At 40.1% G+C, this 24,815-nt stretch overlaps 1 protein-coding gene across 2 annotated transcripts; it reads right to left on the reverse strand.

Annotated features, from left to right (window-relative positions):
• Positions 1–541: 541 nt before the first annotated feature.
• On the reverse strand, positions 542–23,845 carry MPP3 (MAGUK p55 scaffold protein 3). Of its 2 annotated transcripts, none has more exons than XM_036399025.1 (19): positions 23,746–23,845; positions 19,777–20,305; positions 18,427–18,545; positions 17,857–17,934; positions 15,734–15,814; positions 15,117–15,254; positions 13,962–14,043; positions 13,085–13,170; positions 11,570–11,644; positions 10,487–10,683; positions 9,860–9,924; positions 9,182–9,202; positions 8,391–8,432; positions 7,179–7,343; positions 6,377–6,457; positions 5,849–5,942; positions 4,838–4,946; positions 3,491–3,613; positions 542–2,165 (listed from the first exon to the last, which is right to left on the reverse strand). In XM_036399025.1, the coding sequence occupies exons 2-19, from the start codon at positions 19,799–19,801 to the stop codon at positions 1,986–1,988; spliced, it is 1,761 nt and encodes a 586-aa protein (XP_036254918.1). In that variant the 5' UTR covers positions 19,802–20,305; positions 23,746–23,845; the 3' UTR covers positions 542–1,985. The 2 variants fall into 2 exon arrangements, with proteins under 2 accessions (XP_036254918.1, XP_036254919.1); XM_036399026.1 differs by lacking the exon at positions 23,746–23,845 and adding an exon at positions 22,735–22,801.
• Positions 23,846–24,815: the final 970 nt, after the last annotated feature.

The following is a 24,815-nucleotide window of genomic DNA, read 5'->3' on the forward strand; positions in this document are numbered from 1 at the left end:
CTGCTAGTCATGCAAAATATTTTAAGATGTTATGATAAGCTTTAAATAAATTCTGACCCTTATATTTTAACTTAAATCTGAATCTTCTAAATACGTTCATGTCTTTCAGACTCTAAAAATCTGTTTGTAACCTGAAATACAGAGCTAGGGTGAGATCAATCTGGCCATTTATTATTTTCATAAAACGATTTAGTTTGAAATGCTGTTACTGAAATAGTTTTAAAAATATTTCCCTCAGTTTTTCATAGGATCAAGGAACATCTGTCATGAATTGCCTCTCTAAGAAACCTTTTTAGTAGCACATGGTTGCAGAGCTGACAAAACCCACTGCATGTGGAGGAGTCCTCAGCATTTTTTGAGGTCACCAAGCTGCAGCACTGACAAGTGCAGGAAAAAATTCTTGTTTTTGTAGAAGTGGGACAGACCTCAATGCCCATGGGCAGGACCACACATGAAAGTTCTCATCGGAGAGGATGCATGGGGGTGATTCTTCTCCACAACTTTTTGGGCTTGACATAATGTAGATTCAGTGACACTGGTATGTAAGAAATGTACTTTTAATATGCAACTTTTAGTTCTGCTAAATGTCATGGAACAAGAAGAACATGATCTGTTAAAATATAAGGAACACCAAAAGGTCTTGTTTAAATTAAAGGGCACAATACACAGGAAATATTAGACCTCAGCAGGCAAGTGAGAACAGGAACTACTTACAGCTGCCATGCACCTGTACAAGGCTCTCCCCTAAATCCCCAAGGACAGAGCACAGCTACTTCAGAATCATCTCTGCATCTTCCTAAGACCCACTCAAAAATACTCTATATTCAAGTCTCAAATATATACAAGGTCCTCTAAGAGTTTTCTTCTTCAGGCCAATTGGATGCTCTGGAAACCTTTACCAGATTTGGAACAGAAGTAGTCACAAATGCTGGAAGGATGATGATTTTGCCCTGTGGCTCCTCCTTTGAGTGCATAAATGCTGGAAGGAGGATGATTTTGCCCTGTGGCTTCTCCTTTGAGTGCATAAATGCTGGAAGGATGATGATTTTGCCCTGTGGCTCCTCCTTTGAGTGCATAAATGCTGGAAGGATGATGATTTTGCCCTGTGGCTCCTCCTTTTAGTGCATAAATGCTGGAAGGAGGATGATTTTGCCTCCTTTGAGTGTCCTTTTTGGAGCTGTTCCATTGGTGTCAAGGCTGTGTCCCACCATGTAGCACAGGCAAAGATGTTTTGCAGAAACAAAGTTTCTTAACTGTCCTGTTTTAGAACCATATGAAGTTGTTTTCATGTACACGATAAAAATCTGTGTTTCAGGAGCTGCCCACTCACACAGGAACACTCAGAGGGTGACTGGGAAAGTGGGAATAAGCTGTGGATGAGCAGACAATACCTGTGAGCTGTGCAAGACAATTGGGAGTACTGGGAAATGTGGTGGACACAAAAACCCCTTCTGCAGCTGGCCTGGTTTTTAGTGCCTAACGAAAGGATTTGCAATTAATGCTTCTGTGGGAAGGGAAGCAGGTTTTGCTGGCCAGCTGAACTTGGGGAACCTCTCTCCAAAGAACACTTCCCACCCAGCTGAAGGAGCTCGTTCCCAAGAGGGATTTTATTCTGAGGTTTCAAATCCAGCCACAAAAGTTTGTGGCCAAAGGACGAACCTTCCATCCTGTCAGTGTCTCAGCACAAAATGCTTTGCAAGAGTGGGAGCCTCTGTGAAACACCACTGTAACAAAATGAACAAAATGCACAATTTCCAGTCTGAAGATCAGAAGACTGGACTGGATTATTTGGTCTGAGTGTCAACTTCTCAATGACAGCTGCTATTCAGAATTTGACCCAGAAAGGCAGTGTCAGCTTGTCACTTTGTTTATTGCCTTCTAGGTAAGACCAGCAGTTCTGAAGCAAATTCAATGTACTTGCCTTTTCTAATTCATGTATTTACAGAACATTTTTATACAGTCTTTCCTTTAAACAGGATAACAAGCTATGACCTAACCCAGCTGACTGGCACCCAAAATGAATCCTTGTTGAGTTTATCTAACACAGTTTTCAGCTCATTGCATGCACTCTGGAGATCTTCTTTCACCAGTACAGTGTCAATTAAATGGCCATACTGCTCTTCAATGAATGCTGCTGAATTTAGAATTTCCTGCTGTTCTTCATCCTGCAGATCAACACAAGATTGTTGGTATGAAATTTACAGCATGTCTTTCTGCTTCCTAGGATTTTAAAGTATGTATGTATTATTTATTTATATCTATTTTTATATATACAATATAAATATATATTATATATATTAATACATATTATGTAATATATAATACTATTATATAATATATATAATTGTATATAATTTTTGTATATATATAAAAGTATATAGTATTTTAAAGTATGTATATATTATTTATCAATATATATAAATATATATAATATATATAATGTAATATATAACACTATTATATAATATATATAATAGTATATATTTTTTATATATATATTAAAGTATATAGTATTTTAAAGTATGTATATATTATTTATTAATACATATTAATATATATAATATATTATATTATGTAATATATAATACTATTATATAATATATATAATTGTATATAATTTATATATATAAAAGTATATCGTATTTTAAAGTATGTATATATTATTTATTAATATATTAATATATAATGTAATATATAATACTATTATATAATATATATAATTGTATATTTTATATATATATATATATATATATATATATATAAGTATATAGTATTTTAAAGTACAATGAGTCATTACTCTAAGAACATGTAACAAAAGCTGCTACCATTAGGAAAAGGTACTGAAGATATTAAAACTGAGATCAAGGAGCAATATGCTACTTGAATAGGCTGTTCCAAAAAATGCAAAGGGCCTCAGGGAACGGGGGAAAATATGGGATGGGAGGGACATAAAATGGTGATACCTCATTTTATGTAGTTTAACCCAAGATATGGGAACCACAATCCTCAAGTCTGTCATGAGATTTTATTATTCATTTTTTTCCAGCCTTCTGATGTCTCCTTCTCTTTCTTTAGTGTAGTTTTAGGATATAATTTTCTTTTAATAGAATAGAATTTTCTTTTAATTTAATATATATACAATATATAATTTTCTTTTAATTTAATAAATCAGCCTTCTAAGAACTTAGAGTCAATTCTCACCTCTCACCTCGTCCTGAAAGCCACAACAAAACCCACAACAATTAATAACCACAACTTCCCCTGCTGCAGCCTTGATGATGCACCCAGATCCATATGGAAGATTGGCACTGGGCTTTGTGTTACTTTAAACCTTGAGGAGATGAGGAATCAAAAATTCCATTCTGAAGTTCCACCTGAAACCTACTTAGTGGCCCACTTTAACTCTTGTTATGGAAGAGGAATTCTTCAAGTAACAGAATTGCTAGCCCCAAATACTTCTTTTAAGAGATTCAGAAGTTGGAATACTCACAAGAGGGGATGAGATTTCTTCTGCCATGTGAGATTTTAAGACAGATTTTTTCTTTTCTGAAATGAGAGGCTTCACAAAGATAACATAAGGCTTAAACTCAGGAGTCCTCAAGTGCTTTACTGCCTGTGAACAGATGATTTTTTGTTATCAGACTTCTTTTACCTCCATGTTCATGAGACCCCAACTGGTTTCAGTGGTTGTGGTGTGAAGTCCTGTTTCCTACACATCTGACCACAGCAAACTTTTGCTCTTCAAACCAGGGCTCATGAGAGTGTCCTGGCTTCCATACAAGACTTCATGGAGCGAGACCTGAATAGCACTGGGATTCCAAGGGGCAAGGACATGGCAAAAAATACTGAGGAAAGTATAAAAAAACCCTGGCACTATGGGCAAGTTATGGTTTGCTTCACCTATGCAGCAAATTTAATTAAACAGATTTAATTCTGTGAACAACTGCTGGACAATCACTTGGCAGACACTAAATCAGGAAATCTGATTTTAGCAGTCAGTTCTGGGAGATATCCTTGAATTTCAGGGCATCCTGAGAAACTGCCTTAGCACAACACTGCAAATTTTAAACGTGGAATTCAGCTGAGGTAGCACCACAAGCCTTTTCCTAGCCCAGTTACAAAATCTGGATCAAATTTCCAAGTATTAACTCACAGCATGAGGGTGTTAAGAGCTGGCACTGCTCACACTGCTCCTGTCCTGGGGTGATTCATGGTGTTCCTGCATTCTGTATCTGCACCCAAAAATGGGTGCTGCATCCTTGAGATCCTACAAATGATCCTACAAATGGCCAGCATTTTAAAAATCAGAGCTAGAATGGGAACAACAGCTTTGTTCTAAGGATTCTCTCTGGGAGCTGAGCAGGCTGGGACAGGGATGCACAGGAAAAGTCCCACAGTGAGCATTACTGAAGAGACATCCAGGCTGTGCTGGATTCTTCCCTTTTCTGAGCAACTGAGAGGTGTTTTAGAAGCTTTTATTCCATTTCAGTCTCATGTGAAGGGTGAGACAATACAGGTGTTATAATTCACGCCATCACAATCAGAAGCCAATTATTTCCTAATTACAATAAATTTTAAGTGTTTCTTGGCCTATCAGCTTTTGCCACAGCATGCTGTAAATGCCTTAAAGCCAATCATCTCAAATTACCCCTCGTGGCTCCTCCTCCAGTGCATCTTTCACAGTCTATGGCTCCAAAATCTCTTAATCTTATTTGCAAGGCACGTCCCAGCTGGACTGTAGGAACTGCAACCACTGCACTGCATTCCCAGGAGTCCCATCCTGCTCAGGCAGCAGGAAATCACATTTGCATGCTTTAAAAGAAGCTGCAGAACTTACTTCAGGCACCACATCCACCAAACAAACTTTCTTTTTGGCCATCACAGACCTGATTGCCTCCAGGCTTGTGCCATACAAATTTTCTTTGTACTCTCCGTGTTCCACAAATCTAAAAAGTCAACACACTTTTAAATACCATCTACCAAAAATATTAACAATATTTAACTTGGAACATTTAGCTGTTTCCTGAAGTCAAAACAGTCAAAGAGGGAGGAGAGAGGCAGAAAACCAGGGGTGGGTGGGGAGGGATTTTATTGTTTTTACTTTTTTTTTTTTCCTTCCTTGCTTTGTAGCAATTCTTCATAAATCACTAACAGTTAATCAGCACTGCTGACAAAAAGGGGAAGAAAAATGGATGTTTTTCACAGAAAACAGAACAAAGCTGGCAAGGCAATGGACTGCAATTCTCCCATCTTTTGGGAGCCTAGTAAAGATCTGAACCTGGAGAAAACCTGCTCAGGCTCACAATGTCAGGTACAACCACAGGTTCACTAGCACACACTTTCAAGGAGACTTGTGAATAAAACTTTTTACTTTCAGGGAAACTTGTGAATAAAACTTTTTACTTTCAAGGAAACTTGTGAATAAAACTTTTCACTTTCAAAGAGACTTGTGAATAAAACTTTTTATTTCAAGGAGAATTGTGAATAAAACTTTTTACTTTCAGGGAAACTTGTGGATAAAACTTTTTCCTTATCATATTAAACAGACAGTGAGCAGGCCAACCAAGTAGCTGTTACTTTCTTAGATTCAATTCTGACCAATCATTATGCAGATTATTTAAATTCTAACTCAGGATCCTCCTACTGATGTTATTCCTAAATTGCTTCCAGCTACATGTTTGAGTTTGCTCTACCAGTCCAGACTCTGTAAAGAGCTTTTTACTTAAAAGCTGAATGCTTTTAATGCAGGTTGTCCAACTTGTCACCTGATTTTGGCATTCATGATGTAAAACTGAGCAAGCAATATTTATAAATAGTCAATTATAGCAGTATCTTAAAATTCACTCACTTGTTTTGCTGCACATCTGTCTCAAACGATTGCTTAGAGACAAAATTGTATTCTACTCCCTCTCTCTCATGACTTTTCCTTGATCTTGTTGTATCTAGAAGAGAAGGGAAGCAAGACATGGGAGACACAGCAGCCTTTGCAAATGTTTTCTCTACTTAGCTCCAGTCACATTTTCCCAACTTCAACCAACAGTGGCAAATTTAAATGAACAAAATATAAATCCCCTAAAATAGGATCCCCTAAAATCAAAAATAAGACCCTATAATTTTGTTTTAGACTCAATTTCAAATATTGTAGGACCAAAAATGAAGTTGTTTTGCTCCCAGGAGTGCTGTAACTAACAAAAAAAAAATAAAATTAGGAAGCATGAGAATTTACAATGAGAAAAAAGAACTGGAGTACTTCAGAAATATTCATATAATCAGTGGTCAGAACAGAAATGATCATTAGTGCAGATGGCAAGTCATTAATTAGCCAGCATTTATGGAATACAGATGTAGCAAACACAAATCAGTAAATTCTACTCACGTGGAACTGCAACCCCATACTCCTGGGGGTTCTCTGACACAACTTTTTGCTTGAGCTCACTTAACTTGGCCCCCAAACAACCTAATAAAATAAAATCAAATAAAATAAAATAAAATAAAATAAAATAAAATAAAATAAAATAAAATAAAATAAAACTGTCTGATAGGTTTCTGCAGAAAATAGAGATATCAGTTTCACACAAAGAATGTGATTCAGGAGGGTGCTTGAAGGAACCTCTTCATGAGAGAACTCACGACTGCTCTGCCATATTCTGCTTTAAGATCATCAGGAACAAATTGAATTCTTTGAACTGCAGGACAATCACCTGACAGGCACTAAATGAGGAAATCTGATCTTAGCACTCAGTTCTAGGAGATACCCTTGAATTTTAGGGCACCCTGAGAAACTGGCTTAGCACAAGGCTGGTAAGCTGAAATGAAATGGCACACAAAATGTTGATAGATAATTCTAATATCTGCCTCTTCATCCATAGTTCTGACAGCCTAAACACTGGAGTGAAAATCAGAAAGTGAATCAGAAAAATGAGAAATAGTCCTGCATCATTATTTTTAGAAGGATTTGGTGAGCTGGATCCCTTGTTTTGTTTTTTTCCTTTTTTTTTTTTTTTAATGTAATTTAAAATAAAAGAGCAAGTTCTGACAAAACCCAGAAAAATGTTTTTAAAAAACCCAGCAGAACCACAAAACCCCCACAATGAAACATGTAAGAAAAACCTCTGGAAGTGCAGAATAAGGAAAGGGGGAAAAAATGTGAAAAATTTAGAGCACACTGGGTACCTTACCAATCAAAACCACCAGCCTCTGCTGCTCACCAGGCTGCTGCTGGTATTTTGTGACTTCTTCATATGTGAGGAACTCTGCTGCATCTGCCTGCTCTGCCTGCTTGCCTTCATTGCCATTGGTCTCCTTCTCTTTTCGACTCAGCCTAAAGCTCCTGCGTAACCCAGCTGGGCACAAAACACAAGGGAAAGATAAAAGCCAGATTTTCAAACTTGTTCAGCCTCAAGTTATTGTCCTCAAATGGGAGTTATTCCTGTAAATTTTGTTTATAATCAAATCAGTGCAGATATGATCAGATTGTAGGAGAAATCTGTGACAAAAGCTGCTACCATTAGGAAAATGTGTTGAAGATATTAAAGATATTAAAGGTCAAGGAGCAGAATGCTACTGGCAGCTGCTCCAACAAATGCAAAAGGATTAAGGGAAGGGGGAAAATATGGATATGGGATAGAAAATCTAACATCTCATTGCATATGGGGTAGAAAACCTAATATATGGGATGGAAAACCTAATATATGGGATAGGAAACCTCACATATGGGATAGGAAACCTAATATATGGGATAGGAAACCTAATATATGGGATAGGAAACCTAAACATCCTATTGCATATGGGATAGAAAACCTCACATCCCATTGAATATGGGACAGAAAACCTCATATGGATAGGAAACCTAATATATGGGATAGGAAACCTCACATCCATTGGATATGGGACAGAAAACTTCACATATGGGATAGGAAACCTAAACATCCCATTGAATATGGGATAGAAAACCTAATATGTGGGATGGAAAACCTCACATATGGGATAGAAAACCTCATATCCCATTGAATATGGGATAGAAAACCTCACATATAGGATAGAAAATCTAAACATCCCACTGAATATGGGATAGAAAACCTCACATATGGGATAGAAAACCTCACATCCCATTGCCTATAGGACAGAAAAGCTAACACCCAACCTATAATAAAATCCCCCCCACATAACTTCAGCTGCCAAGTATTGGTTATGCCAGTCAGACGATGCCTCTTCACAGAGACAACTCAGTTAATGAATGGATGGGAAATGAATTTAATAGTTCAGTTTGAATTTTTTAATGGGGAGTGGGTTCTTTTGGGGGTTTTATTGGGTGGGGGTGGTTTTCATTTTGGTTCTGGTTTTTTGGGGTGGGTGTGCTAGGGAACAGGTAAAGGGGTTTGGTTGCTCACCTATGTAGTGTCCATTGAAATATCCTTCACAGTCACAGTCCTCTGTAAATCCAACAGCAAGGACGTGGGGATAGGGCACAGGGGAGAGTGAGAGGGAGGAAGGAAATATCAGACAATGTGTGTGATACAGATCTGCTCATTGCTAAGGCAAGAAATGTTATATCCTGCATTGTTTTTAACATAATCATTGCTAATACTCAAAAATACTTGCCTTGACTAATGGTTTGTATTTGAAAAAATCCTTGACTTTGATATTGAGCTAGAGAATTTTCTATCTTGGTATTTACAGTTCCAGAGTTAATGGAATTCAACAGGAGACACCTGCTATTTGAAAAGGCAGCTGGCACCTGGCATAGAAACTGCAGGAGCCCAGCAGAGTTGCTCATAATGAAAATAACAGAGAAACCAATGAAGACAAATCACTCAGAATTAACGTGGGTGCCCTAAAATGTTAAACCCCAATATTTCTCTATTTTTTAAACATACCAGATACAAAGACTGCATTTAACTTGCAAGTCTTTGCACCTCACTCAGAAACCTCCAGAACATGTAAATACATCTCAGAACACAAATCTTTTCTCTTCAATCAGAAAAGCAAACTTGGAAATCACCATTACTTAAGTCATCAACCTGAATTTTATTAGTTTCAATAATAATTCACAAAGAAAAAGTCCTAGGAACAATATATCTACTGTTCCCTTTGGAATTTGAGAAAATGTTATTATTTTTTATTTTAGAAAATACTTTGGCTGTTTATATTCAGACAGAAAGTGAGTTAGGAGAGCACCTACCTTTGTCAGAAGACTGATCATCTATAAGTTAGCATGAAAGGCAGAGTTGGGATGATATTAAAAGATGGACAAATAATTGAGCAAAGTTAGAGAAAATGGAAAGGAAGGTTCTGGTTTAATTTGCTGAGCAGGCTTTTCTATCTTAAAAAAAGTACTGCAATGCAATACCCTTATCAACTGATGAAAGAATTTTGGGCAGAAATGGAGTTATTATAACCAGTTATCAGCTGAATTGGCTTGAAAACATCTGAGATAAAGCTTAAGCAGCACTCCTCATTACATGCCTTTATTTTCATATGAATCTAAAGTCGTTTCATGCACTCATATATGAATTTCCAGAAGATGCATTTGGTTATTTTTGCAGCTTTCAAGTTTCAAAGCACAGAAAAAGTGTGAGCAAATTTTAAGGCATCTCAATATGTAAGGCCAGATGTTCTTGAGAGCAGGGAGAGAGGGACAGCTATGATTTTTGAGAACAACAAGCACTAGCACCACTGGAAAAAGCTCAAATCCAAATCCTCCTCCTCCCTTGTGTCCATGCATATCAACCAATGGCAGATGGTATTAAAGCATCAATCAGTGGCAAAATACACTCAAACACATTATTATTGAAAAAACAGAAAAAACTGAGAACTTAGGATCAATTAAAGCATCACTGGAAGAACAGAACAGACTTACATAAAGGTTTCTTCAGAGTTCTGGTGTTCTGCAGAGTGCCTGTTGTTCTCCTGTAAGTCAGTCGTCTGAATAGGAAATAATTCTATTTTAGATATGTAAACTCAGAATTATAGAGAATTTATAGCATGGAAAATAAAGAATGCCACAGTGCTTTTCTTAAAAAAATTTAAAATGTCTCTGGTTCAACTATTTAAAAGGCTTTATTTAAAACTATGACAGTCTCAAATTGTTACTGGTAAGGGAATGAAAAGAAAATTTTAAAACATTTTATGCTTTCATATATCAGAGCATAGAAATCAATAGTTTATCAATCTGGGGTTTTTTTGTCCTATTTCCCTTCTGCCCATGCAATCTTTAAGAAAAGTAGATAACCTTTGTCCAAAGCACTCACTGAGCTGTGCACAGTAGAAATGATCCACCTTTTCCCAGATCACTTTGAAGTTTTCTATTATTTACTAGTAAAGAAACCAAGTTACCCAGCTGGTGTGAAAATGTCAGAACAGAGCACCAAGTAAAATTTTCACAAGTGCTAAAATCACAAACCAGATCACAATTCCTATTTGCTCACCACCTGCCACCAGTGACCCGTGAAAGAAAAACTAAACCCCAGAATCTTTGCTGACAAACCTCTCTTGGAACTGTTTAGAGGGGATCAAGCCTGCCCTGAGGTTGGTGTCCCCCACACGCTTGGCTTGCCACCACGTGGGATCATCCTGGCTCACCACCTCCAGCACGTGGCGCCGCTGGAACGGCAGCCCGGCCTCCTGGCAAGGAATGGCTCTGTCCTCCTTGGGGTTATAGCAGAAAAGTGCCCTCATAAACACCTGCAAAAGAAAGGTGACATGTCCTTTCTTCTTGTCCTAGCTGGAATTTTAAATGTGTGCGTTTCCACAGTGCTAACGCTTCGTTGCTCCTGCAAGCTCTCAGAAATACAGACACCTGGCAGCTTGTGAAGAAAAAATGAATGAACTTTCCAGCACACAACCAGTAATTATATATCAGAATTGTGGAACATGAGATTCAGAAAACCAACAGTTCCAAGAAACACAGATCACAATCTACATTAAGTACAAAATGCAATAAAGGAATGGTTGAAAAGAAAATAAGGGGAGGGAGAAAACAATAAAAATGGATTTTTGGCAAAGTTTCCCAGTTGTAAAGACTGTCCTTAAAATGTTCCTTTAGTGCATCCAAATCTACTGCTCAACTTTGGACTTGTACCTTAACACAATTTAACACAACAGCAGAACCACTTCAGAAAGTGATTTGTGGGCTTCAAGGAGAAGTTCAGCAACCAAGAGCAGGGAGGCAAGAGACTGAGAGAGGAACCTTGTGAGGGACCAGCTGAGCAGCCCCTCATTGCTCCTCAGGTAGGGCAGATGGAATGGGCTGATGGGGTCACATGGTGAATGTGACAGAGGGCCCTTTTCACTCAAGGGAGTGGCAAAAAGCCCAGAGATAATGGACAGAGTGCAGCTGCCGCGGTGAGAGGAGGCAGCAGAACGCTCCATTAATTCCACGTAGCAAAAAGAAGAGGCAGGATTTCAGAAATGCTAGAAAAGAACCAAGATGTGCCAAGATGGAGAGGGGAGAGTCATGAACAGAAGGGCAGAGCACAAAAGGCCCTGTGCTATCTTTGTCAGGAGGCTGTGGCCCTTCCCACTGGAGCAGGGGTGTCCAGAGGGTACAGATGTGCCTCAGGGTTCATACCTTGCTGTCTTTGAGGCGATCTTCTTCTTTGATGGCTGGAATTATCTTCAATGTTATCGACCCCTGAGACTGAGCCTGAGAAAAACAGAAATGGTTTTTTTTACTTTGAAAGCAGGACAAGGACACAATGCAGACTATTCAAGCTCCAGTTCAGGAGATAGCAGCTGCCTCCTCCTCAGACCTCTAAGAGGCCAAGCTAACCCACAATGTAACTGCATTACAGGGAACATCAGGCTGTTCCAGACTCCACAGCAGTGCAGACATCCACAGTAACTACTTGGCTAAAACTTATTAAGACCTGCATTAAAACTCCTCTGTTTGCTTTTAGCAATTGCATTAATATCTGGGCTGCAGTTCAGAGTACATTACATACTCCTGTGGCTTTTAGTACAACACTGACTTAAATTTTTGCAGACTAATAATTCTAAAGTGCTGCTTTGAAAAATACTGATGTGTTTTCTCCTTATAGTGGCTAACTTGTTAAGAGTGAAATATAAGCATCTACAAAATAAACACCTACTTTCACTCTAGAAATCTTTGCTAGGAAATTACAATTATTAGTTAAACTAAAAGGCACTTCTGGGTCCTTCAGAAAACTAGAATGGGTTTATCTCATCTGTTTTAGGTGCCTTATTTTGCATGAGATGAACTGTGTTGTAGGGAAGCCTGCAGTTCTGCACAGATTAAAAAGTGAACACAAACATTTGTAGCTTTTCTTCAAAAAATAAGCCATGAAAAAGAAAGTGTTACACTTCAGGCATTAACTCACATGGGACATATGTAATTAGAAATGACACGGGACAGATAAAGAGAATCCCAAAATCCCCATAAATTAAACTTTACACACTATTTTATTTCAAAATGGTTTTGACACCCCCTGTCCCCCAAGTTAAAAGCAGTCATTGGCATTATTTGGGATTATTTGATCTAAATTGAAATTAGGTGATGGAACTGACCCCAGTCTCCTTACTGTGCCCCTAACTCCACACCCAGACAAGGGGAAGCACAGCACAAGAGGGAAATCAGAGGTAAAGAAGCATAAGAGCTACACCACTTCCTACCAAGATCTGTGGGTATTCATGTTAGAGAAGCTTGAAGCAGGAAATTGCTCATGTCCCCAGGAATGTGCTCCACAGGACAGACTGACAGCTCTATGAGCACACGGACAAGGCTCCCTTCAGCTCCTAACACAGCACATCATGGAGCATCCTCTAGGAGTGCATTTATAATTTGCAGCTTGCTTGCCAGAAACAAAGCATTAAAGGGAAGTTCTTGACAGAGCAACATGTTAACTTTGTATTTGTATCTTACTTGGTACCAATGCAGTTCGCAGGAGTTTCTGAAGTCAAAAGGAGAAGACTAATCCACTGGGAGAAGAAAAACTCTTAATGCAAAGACAAGCAGGGATTTGCATCTTTTAGCTCTATATTTTAAACTCATGGTTAAATTTCATCATCTACTGTAATTACTAGATCACCGAACAGAAAAGATCTTGAAATGAAAATCAGTGCAGACCAAAATCTGACTTATTTCTTCTGGTCGTTTGTGAAGCACAGTAATACCATTGACTTCTCTTAGTTCATCTCCAACATGGACAAGACCTGAAAAGATGGTAAGGAAATTAAAATAGGTCTAGAGACTGGAAAGCTCTACTCCTCTGATGTCCAGCCTAAATCATTAGCATGGACTATCCTCTGCTCCCTCCTCCAGACTGATGGATTTAGTGCCAAAGCCTTTGCTGGAAATGTGCCTCAGTCTCCTGCCTTTACTCCTAAGGGCACTTTGCTCTCCATGCAGCACAGTCTCAAAGGGGAGCAGCATGCAGACAGGCAACTTGTGACAAGGCACTCTGGAAAATCACTCTTTGGATCAGTGTTAAGTATGCAAAACTGGAACAGTTTCATGAGTGTGCCCAAATCTCAGGAAGTCAGGAGACACACAGAATATAAGGGCAGGCATGCCATGTCTGTCACCTGACAGATCAACACTTCACACTCACAGAAACAATGTCAGACTAATTTTTTTTTTTAACAAGCCATGAAGAAACTACAAGATTTAGGTTTGTTTATCCAGTTCAGTAAGAAATGTTGTACTTGTCATATATATATAGCTACTGTTAACTGACATAAAGGAATTTCTCAGCAAAGCAAACAGAAAACAACACAGGATACACTGAATAAACCAAGCTACTAGATTAAAAGTTAAAAATATTCTTTGCATTTTTCTAAAGCTCAAACATACTTCTTCCATCTCTGTTTTCATTTTTTCCTAATAAAAAGCATATGTAATTGGATGAACAGATTACTGGAGAAACACAGAAATGCTGAGAGCATGCTCAGGAAACTTCAGAGGTTTCCAGATTTCATTGAGAAATGAACTACTGCAATCATACCACTGCGATCAGCTGCACCACCCCTCATGATCCTGGCCACAATCACAGCTCCTGTGTGCTCATCTCTTCTGATGGTAGCCCCCTGAAATAAAACACACCCCCCACCCAAAAAAAATGTAAGAAGTTTGCCCTGAATTCAGCAACCAGAGAAATAAATAATGTGTATGCTATTATGGCCTTTTAAACTGGAATTGATTTATTCTATGGATTTCCTCTTTTTCCTTGATGATTTCCACCATTAATCAAGTTTTGCCCATGCCAAGTGATTATGGGAAGGTGCACCCACCTTCCTTTCTGCTGCCCTTGATTATTGTGGTCATCAAAGTCACTCGAGTGTGCAAAACATCTTATTGTAACAGATTCTTGTGCAAAACATCTTATTGTAACAAATCCTTGTGCAAAACATCTTATTGTAACAAATCCTTGTGCAAAAAATCTTATTGTAACAAATCCTTGTGCAAAACATCTTATTGTAACAGATTCTTGTGCAAAACATCTTATTGTAACAGATTCTTGTGCAAAACATCTTATTGTAACAAATCCTTGTGCAAAACATCTTATTGCAACAGATTCTTTCTGCTCCTCTTCTGACTCTTTATACAGTCAGCACTTTTATATGTAAAACAACAAAAGCCAAGTAATTGGATTTTTTTCCTCCTCCTACCTCTGCTGGGAATACAAAGCTTTGATCAGAAATTCAGTCAGATTTCTTGCCCAATACAACTGTTTTTCCTCAGGGAATCAATTCTTCCATTTCCATTTGTATAAATCAGGACCTTGCCAATATAATGATTATATACAGGTATCAAACATACTCTCACTGACTTTCATGCAAGTGAATACATGAAGTCATTGAATGTTAGCTACAGTATCAAAAGAATTAATAGATATAATCAGCATAATTGCTTCAACATATACAATTTCTTCACTGTGTTTCCTGGCATTATAAACTATGCCCATAAAGCAGCTAAATGCAAAACTGTGAAGGTGCATTTATCATTTACCAAACTGGTTTTTATGGTACTTTATAAGCTTCAGAACACTCCAAGTTTCTGAAGGCTCTTTGATGACATCTTCAAGTATCTCCTCCAAACTCCAAATAACACTTTTGCACCACAAAGTTTTATGACTAGAGATAGGTGATCTAATATGTACCAAGGGCTCTTTATTTTTCACTAGCCGAACAATTTTCACTGATTCCTCATCAAAATCATCATCAAAATTATCAGGTAGAGGTGGAAGAGCTGGGTCAAAGTTCTTCTGTGCTACAGTGTCATGTACTACAAGCATTGCCTGCATAAAGGAAATAAAAAACAGCAATGTAATGGAATTACAATTCCCATTCTCATGTTTCCAGTATTACAGCAAAATTAAACCTCCCCCCTTCTATCCTCACCACAAATCCTCCAAAAAAGATTCAGCAATTACCTTACCCATCAAGTAAACTATACACTGGTGTATGTCAGTATTTAAAATAAATCCAGGCAACAACAAAAACCAAATGGACAATGAAAAGCAAGAAGTTCTCCTTTTGTTCTCCTTTTCTTTTCTGGCCCCTCAGAAAACAGTAAGGAAGGGAGGAATGGAAGACAGCAAGGTGCATTATGCAGGAAAGCTGTCTCCTTTCCATTTCCTTCACATCCCAAAGTCTGTGCAGGAAATCCCAGTGGGATAGAACTTGGGAGGAGGCTTCTATCTAAGTTTTGTGTTACAAAATGTTCTATCACAATGCTGCAAGGGCATTTCTTTAAGGTCCCCAATGTGGTTTTTACCCTGAGATGTGGTGTTGACAACAGCTGAAGCAGCTCCTTTTCTTCATTATTCACTGGTGCTGTCTGCAATTCTTCTATTACCTTTAAAATAAAAATTTACAACCTCAAAATTAAAGGAGTCCACCAAACAAGGTCATGTATTTACATTTCTGTTGAGTGTTTGCTAACATCTATCATCCATCAAAGTAGTGTGCACAGATCAAAACTGATTGCAGGTCCATAGTGCATGAAACCTGAAAGAAACCAAAGTTTCTTTAGCTATTTTTATTAGATAGTACAGACAGCATTGGGAATCAGAAGAATAATCCCTAAGCCTACATTTGAAGAGTTATTCCATCAACAGAATTACAGGAGCAAGTTCTGAAATTTTAAATTCTATATGGAATACATAAATGATACCTGAAACACCACTTGTATTATTTGCTAAAAGACTTGAAACCTTCTGCAATCATCTGGTATCACCTGTGTGGAACATGCAACAGAACTTCCCTTGTTCCCCTGCAAAACCTGGACACCAAAATATGCCCTGGACTCTCAGGCACTTGAAATGAAAGATGAGAGAAATAATGGAGACACTTCTGCACTGAGCTGAGTGGGTGGGAGGAGAGAGAAAGCAGGGGAGGGAGGAGGAAGGGAAAATGGGTTGAGAAAAAAGAGATTTCCTTACCCTGGTAAGGGCTCTAAGCAGGGAACTCATATAGCTCTGTAAAAAAACTTCTCTGCTATTCTGCAAATGGAAATTTAGTGTGACTTGACAGGTAGCAGTGCTGAAACTCTTGTGGAGGTGGTAGAGTGTGTGTGGGAACAGGGAGAGGGGTGGGCTGCATGTCAAGGGGGGCACTGGGGTCTCCTGACTTTGAAAAGGGGAATATTCCAGCTCCCAAACCCTCCACTGCCCTTTCCTGTGCTATGATAGGAAACAGGTGCATGTAAGGAGCCAGCAAATGCTATCATAAAACCAGTCTGAAGCCTTCTGAAAATGGAGAGTGTTGCTTTCTGCTGTCTCTGTCCCAACGAGGACAATTCAGCACATGAAGGAGGCTTACAAGAGAGAGAAAAGCTCTTTACCAAGGCCTGTAGGAACAAGATATGGGGCAGCAGTTTTAAATTGAAAGAGAGCAGACTGGATATAAGGAAGAATTGGATTATCCATATTTAGATTGGATATAAGGAAGAATTGGATTATCCATATCTAGGTTGGATATAAGGAAGAATTGGATTATCCATATCTAGATTGGATATAAGGAAGAATTGGATTATCCATATCTAGATTGGATATAAGGAAGAATTGGATTATCCATATCTAGATTGGATATAAGGAAGAATTGGATTATCCATATCTAGATTGGATATAAGGAAGAAATGGATTATCCATATTTAGATTGGATATAAGGAAGAATTGGATTATCCATATCTAGATTGGATATAAGGAAGAATTGGATTATCCATATCTAGATTGGATATAAGGAAGAATTAGATTATCCATATTTAGATTGGATATAAGGAAGAATTAGATTATCCATATCTAGATTGGATATAAGGAAGAATTGGATTATCCATATCTAGATTGGATATAAGGAAGAAATATTTTATGATGAAGGTGGTGAGATGCTGGAACATCTGCATGGTGAGATGCTGGAAACAAGGCTGCCAAGAGAAGTTTGGGATGCTCCAGCACTGGAAATGTTCAAAATCAGGATAAACAGAGCAATCTGATGCAGGGAAAGGTGAGCCTGCCTGTGGGGCTTAGATGAGATCACCTCTGAAGGTCCCTCCAAGCCAAAGCAACAGCAGTGCTGCCTGGGCTGTAATGGTTTTGAGGCTGAACACAAGACTGAGTGCTCAGCTGGGATAGCTCACCACAGGCCTGAATGCTTTTTGCAGCCTCTCCCTTAGGAGGGTCATTCATCATTTCCTTTCTTGCTCCCTGAATGTGTCCATCTTCACCAGACATTTCATGACTTGGTGTTTTTTAGCTCTCATTTCCTTGATCAATCATGGCCAACAGATTAGAAAGAGAGCTGGGGAAGATGAGAAATATGTTCACATATAGCACAGCTTTGATTTGTTAGAAAAGCAGGTGTAAATAATAGGAAAATTAGGAGACAAGAATTTTTACTCACATCTTCAACCAGTCCTGCTGCACTGTGTAAAACAGGAGTTGGACTCTGTCGTTCATAGTGACGGAGCTTTTCATGAATCTGTAAAAAGATTATTCAGGGATATTTCTACAGAGATACACAAAACTTTCTAAATATGCCTACACTGGAATGGTTTTTTTTTTTATTTAAGGAACATAATTTATCTGAGATGTGTCAGAAAAATAATCTCTCTTAGGGTTATTTTTGTTTTGTTTAGGACTTTTAGTTTTCTTTTTGCTCGTGGTAGTTTCAGACAGAAAATCTGTAAAGACTTTAGGAGCATAAGGGAAAAAATGAAGCCATTTCACATTACTTTAGCTATGGGGCACTGTATGTTCATTTTAGCAAGAAGAGCAGAAAAATTTATTTCTGAACAAAATATGCTAATTGTCAAACATTATTAATGTCTGTTCTTAAACACACAAATGCTTTGGTCAGTCCAGAATTCTTAGAAAAAAGAAAAGTTTGGCAAAGTAAACGGTTGCTAAATCAAGGGAACAGAGAAAAAGTAAACTGGAAGGAGAATGTAGATAAATAAATATAAACTTTTACCTTCATCAGGTAGCTGAGACTCCTTTCACTGAAGACATCCCTAAGGAATCCCATTTCCTCTTTATGATTTGAATCAGGTCTTAGCTGAGATGTCAAAAGGGCCAAAGTTTCATGCAACCCTAAATTTAGATTCAGGACAGAACAAAAACCTCGTACACAGGATTTCTCACTGGACCTTCTACTGCAGACTTAACAGTCTCTACATTTATTTGGGTACCACATTGGGGATCATCAAATCTGCAGAGAGACTCGTGTTTATTTTTGTTTATCCACCACTCATTTTGCAACACTCCCTTCATAAGTGGCAAACACAACATCACATTTAGGCAAAAGCTAACAAAGCAATAAATATGTATTTTAAAAAAAATATCTTTCACATTTCCCACTTCATGTTTCTTATGCTTCATTTCCCTCTCACAAATGTTGAATTTTTAGTAGCACAGCAGACTCTCAAATGCCCGAATGAGCTCCTTCAGCAGCCCTACTTCCTTTGCTTTGTGAGCTTTGCTCCCAAGTGTTTTCCTGCCCCTTCTGCCTCTGAGGCACCTGCAAGAAGCCAGGCCTGAGCAGAGGAGGAAAGGACAGGTGGAGATTTCCATGGTGGTGGAATCAAAGCTTCTGGCTACTTTTCTAAGAAGTATTTAAATCACCAATATCCCAATTCTGCAGCACACAAGGCCAGACAGACACCAGAGTTTTCCTGGGGAACCACGTCTGGGAAGACAAGACCAAAACAAAACAGGAAATAAAAACAGGTGGAGGGGGTTCAAATCTATTCCTGTGGCTGTTCCCTCCATGAACCTTAGAGTGGATTTTGATCCAGGAGACTCAAACTCACTCCTGCTTTAACCCTAAGCATCATTTAATATCTGTGACTTCCCCCTGGGCAGCATACTGGAGCAGGCAGCAAAGCAGCTTTGAACAAAGTCACTTATTTGAAGTTAAAAGGAAGAATATTAACAAATTTTACCAACCCCTGTTTAGAAAATATTAAGAAATGACCCAGCAAGCAGCAGATATGTATGGGCTGATCTTTAATAAGCAGGTGTAGAAGGCCTTGTTACACTGAGAGGTCCAACTCTGCCTACAGGAGCTTATCAGAACACATTCAGCTCTATCAGATTCTATTCAGCTGCTCTAGGGTTATTAGGAAACTGTTTCCTGACAAACTTTATTCATTTTCACCTTTTACATTCCACCTTCCTGCTTGTTGGCAAAATTGCTCAAAAAAACCCAGTTGAATTTTCTGAATTCTGTTACATTTTACTCTAATTTGAATTAATCTCATGTGTGAAACACCCATGCTAAGATTTCAGTCCCTGTTCTGTTGAAAACATGCAGCTGAGTTACCTGAGTCTTCTGAAAGCACTGGCATGGCTCTGTTCTTACTCTTAGAGACAAATCCTCAACTCCAACCAAGAGGATTGTTTCTTTTTCTTAGACACAAATGTCCAGTTTCAACCAAGAGGATTGTTTCTTTTTCTTACAGACAAATGTCCAACTTCAACCAACAGGATTGTTTCTTTTTCTTAGAGACAAATCTTCAACTCCAACCAAGAGGATTGTTTCTTTTTCTTCTTTTTCTTAGAGACAAATCCTCAATTTCAACCAAGAGGATTGTTTCTTTTTCTTAGACACAAATCCTCAATTTCAACCAACAGGATTGTTTCTTTTTCTTACAGACAAATGTCCAACTCCAACCAAGAGGATTGTTTCTTTTTTTACAGACAAATCTTCAATTTCAACCAAGAGGATTGTTTCTTTTTCTTACAGACAAATGTCCAACCCCAACCAAGAGGATTGTTTCTTTTAGAGACAAATCTTCAATTTCAACCAAGAGGATTGTTTCTTCTTTCTGGGCTGTGGTTCACAGGCAGTCCTGCAATAAGCAAATATAATATCTAAGCTGGAGCATGCAAGAAAAATGTCAGGCATGTAAAAATAGCAATTTTTTTCTAGTTTTCAGTTTAACCTGGATCAAGCAGAGTTCTGCAGCTAATGTGCTATGCAAGTAACAATGTAAAATCCTAGGTTATGTAATGAAATGTAAGTAAAATGAAAAATTCTAGGTTATATAATGAAATGTAAGTAAAATGAAACATCCTAGGTTATATAATAACCATACTGTATCTGGGATAAAGCTGAGGCTGAAGAGAGGATCTCCCAAGATAGGTAATTTTAACAGGTCTAAATAACTCTGAGAGAACAGAAGAGAAGGGATGTTTAAAAGAAGCACTGGGGAATATCCCATGCAGAAACAGAGCATGCAGGGAGATGCCACATCACAAGAGGTTCTGGGGCTTTCTAAAAGCTCATCTCAAAGAAATGTCCACATTCCTAAATCCTGATGGAAACCACGCTACACTCACAGCTCCTCAAAGCTGGCAGGACTGCCAACCTTGGTCACAGGTACTAAGGATGTTATAAAAAATAAAGCTACTCCCACTGCTCAGAAATGGCTTGAGATATTTCCCTTGCAGATTTCTCTTGTCACTCAGAGCAAATGACTCCATGTGGGAACTCAGCACATCGCTCCCGATGTCCAGAGTTACCGAGAGAACCCTTGGGGGTCCCGAAATCCGGGAATGGTGCCAGGAGTGTTTGTGGCTTGATTTTGATCCATCCACAGGAGTGACAGCAGTTTGAGGACAAGAGAATCACTTTGGAGTGAAGGGTGTAAAAAGGACACATTTATAGGGTGAAATATAGACTTTAAGAGTTTTGGTACAGGGGGGTTATGGAGACAAGATGGAGGGATCAGGGCGTGTCTTGTCCTTCTTCTTTCTTCTTCTTGTCCTCCATCTCCTGTGGTGATGTTGGCACTTGGGGATTGGTTCATGGTGAAGGTGCACTTGCCAACATGGGTGAAAAGCATTGGAAAATAAAGGTAAATATTATGTACGTAGATTTTAGTATAAAAAGACATGACCGCCCCGTGAGTGGGCAGAGTGCCCTTGGCTGCCTTGCAGGTCAGACCTCTGTTGGGCAGACAGAAAATTGTGTAGATAAGAAACAATAAACAATCTGAAGATCGAAAAGCTGAAGAGTCCAGACTCGTCCTTTGAAACATGTGCCTCCCAAGAACCACCCTAAGAACCACCTACCTGTGTCGGGGCAGAGACAGACAGACAGACAGACCGGACAACTCCAGAGCAATTTTTCTTTTTTTTTTTAATTTAAAAAAAACCCCAAAACTGAATCTATGCATATAATTGCCAGTCCTAGATGAAACATTGTGCTTCAGGGCACTTACAATCTTCTTCATGCTTATAAAATTCATTGGAGTAGTATTTTCATAAAAATAAACTTCCATAACAGCACACACACTCCAACTCTTTGCTGAATACAAAAAAGGATGCTCCTTGTGTTTCTATTTGTAGAGAAGTCTCTGATATTTTGGTTGCATGAAACAAGTTTGATGCTTCCAATTCAAATTTTCTTGACTAGCTGCCTGAAAATGCCATAGTACTGCATGGCAAATTAGCATTTCCTTATTTAGAATTTTCTGATTCCTGAGTTTCTCTACAGCACAGTGAAATACTCAGCTCAACAGTCACCTGTGTTTTACACCCTGTATTTTCTACCACTACAATTAATGAATCCACCTGGGCATCAAAACATAGCTGGAGTTCTCTACATAAATTAACTGAGTGTTGAAATGTCACTCTAATCCATGGATTGTGCTCCACTGCATTTTATATACTATACCTTTATTTAAACACTCTTATTACCTATTGCTTAGAAGAAATAAACATTTCACTCACACACTTCATAAATTTATGGGCTGCTTTGGCTCCTTGATATGGCATCTCATTTGACACATATTTAAATCTTCTCAAATGATTAAGAAAGAACTTTAATTGCATCCTTCATCTTTGCAACAATGTGTGCTTCCTAGAGTCAAACCTATTTAGCACCAAACCCCACGAAAAGCCAAGTTATTTTCCAGATTTTTAGTGGAAAAAAAACCCCACACAGGAACCTGAAAACACATTTCAGCATCTTAAAAACCTGCCAGCAAACTCAGGAGCATCAGAATTAGTCGAGTTAGGCACAGCAGTCAAAATGGAGGCTTCCCCTAGAGGCATCTTCCATGCTCTGTAAAAATCCCGTTACACAGAACTGCCTGAAATGAACACACTCCAAAGAATGAAAAGCATTCTACACCCAGGGCTGGCTCTCAGAGGTATTAAAACCAGCCCCAGCATGTGATATTTTGCAAGATGGGTCTCAAACCCACGAATCTGTGCTCTCATCATTGTAGCATCAAGAGGCTCAAATACACTTTTCCTCTTTAAAAATACCTACCTAAACCTTAATTCATTTTTCTTGCCCAGCTGTTCCCAAGACTGAACGCCTGAAGCACCTTTCTTATCTAGAAAAAAGGTTGTTAATATTTGGAAAGGGCTAAATAAACTCAACTGATGCTCGCCATAGGGGCAAAGCAGGAGATAAAACAGAAGCATAATATCACCTGACATATCCCCATTAACTTATGGAATAAACCTATTGTGGTTCACAGCCTAACACAACATAAAGCTTCTGTAATCCAGATTGTATCATTCAAAGCAGCAGCTGCTTTCAGAAAGCATTTTTAACAGTTTAACATTTTACATGGCCCTAGCGATTAGGTCAGAGGATACATCACTATGCTAAGCGGTGATAGCTGACGGCCACACAGGATTTCTCCTCCTGTCGAACCTGAGTGAAGCTGCTTCACGGGTACCTCCTCTAGCACTGAAGAAGGCACCACTCTGGTGCTGAACGAAGCACAGACAAAAACACACAACCCTGCTGGGCACCACCGGGCCGGACTCTTCCTCCGAGCCCCGCTCAGGGGCAGCCCCGGCCCAGCCGCGCTGGACGCTCCGGGCTCAGCCGGGCAACCCCCGTGCGCTGTGGGGATGGGTGCCACCCCACCGGCAACCCCGGCAAGGGCTGTCCCGCCCCGGAGAGCTTTATGTGAGCTCCACCGAGCCGGAGGTGATACTTGCGGGCCCAGACCTCCTCACAGCCCCACCGCGTACGGAGCGAGGCTGCGCTCCGCACCGGACCGGACTGGAGAGAGACGGCCCTGCCTGAGCTGCTTCCCGAGCCGTGAGGCGAGCACGCTCCGGGTCCACATCCACCAGGGAGCCCCAACCCGGACCGAGCCCCCAGGCACACCCAGCACACACCCGCGGGCTCCCTCACGCCGGGCCGCGCCTCGAAGGCAGCACCGGAGCCCGGCCAGAAGCGCCGCAAAATGGCGCCGCCCCCGCCGCCTCAGCGGCCCCCGCGCCGCGCCCCGGGCCCGGCGCTGCCCCGGGCCGCCGTTACCTGCGGGAGCGGCCCGGGCTGGGCTCCTGCGGCGCTGGAGGCTGCCCCGGCCGGCCGCGGAGCTGCCCGCAGCCTGCTGCGCACCTCGCTCATGCGCCCTCAGAGCCGTTCTAAGCACGCCTCCCTCCTTCCCTCCCCCAAGCTGCCACGGCCTGGGGGGCGCCTGCATCGCCCCGGAGCGGCGGCTCGCAGCGAAATCGGGGCCTCAGCACCGTCAGGGTTAGCGGCTGCCAGCTCAGCTCCGGGGGTTCGCCCCAGAGCTGGCGGCTCCGGACGCCGCTGTCCCGGGGATGCTCCGGGCGCTGGGCGGACCTGAGCGCTGCCTCAGCCCGGCCTCCGGAGTTCCCTTGTTGAAGTCATCCTTGGGGACTGTCAGGAAAGTCCAAGACGCCAGAAGTTTATGTCCGAAAAGGAGACGGAGGAGTCCTTTGATTTATTCGAATAAAGGGAGAGAGTTCACTGGGGCACACACCCGCGGGGTTTTGTCTCTCGGGGTTTCTCATGACTCAGGCTCCCTTTTATCCTAACTCCTGGTAGCGTGGTGCCCTGTTCCTTTCCCTATCGGTGAGGTACCAGGAAGGTGCAGCCTTCCCGAACCGCCTACCCCATATTCCCCCTTGAACCTGGCATTTTTCCCCAAAGTTCAGCCTTGTGCAGACCCTTGCCTATCTCAGGAGCCAAGCTGCCAGGCTGGTAACAAACCTGCTGCCTAAAGTCAGTAGAGACATTAAAACCCATTTCAAAGATATTAACACCCATATCTTCATCCATTACATTATTTGCAAAGACATCAGTAGGTAATTTAGTAGCTGGCACAGGGCTATGTTTTGGAACCAGTATGAGAATAATGTTGATAACACACTGATGGTTTTAGTTGTTGCTAAGCAGTGCTTATCCTAAGCCAAGGACTTTTTTGTGTCTCATTCTCTGCCGTTGAGACAATGCACATAAAAGCTGAGTGGGAGAATCGCCACATCAGGTTATGGACTGGCCAAAGGATGTCCCACACCACAGAACATCACACTTATATATAAATTGCGGGAGTTACCTGAAAGGGGCACTGAGAGGAG

The sequence above is a fragment of the Molothrus ater genome, chromosome 27 (genome assembly GCF_012460135.2).
Source record: "Molothrus ater isolate BHLD 08-10-18 breed brown headed cowbird chromosome 27, BPBGC_Mater_1.1, whole genome shotgun sequence".
NCBI lineage: Eukaryota > Metazoa > Chordata > Aves > Passeriformes > Icteridae > Molothrus > Molothrus ater.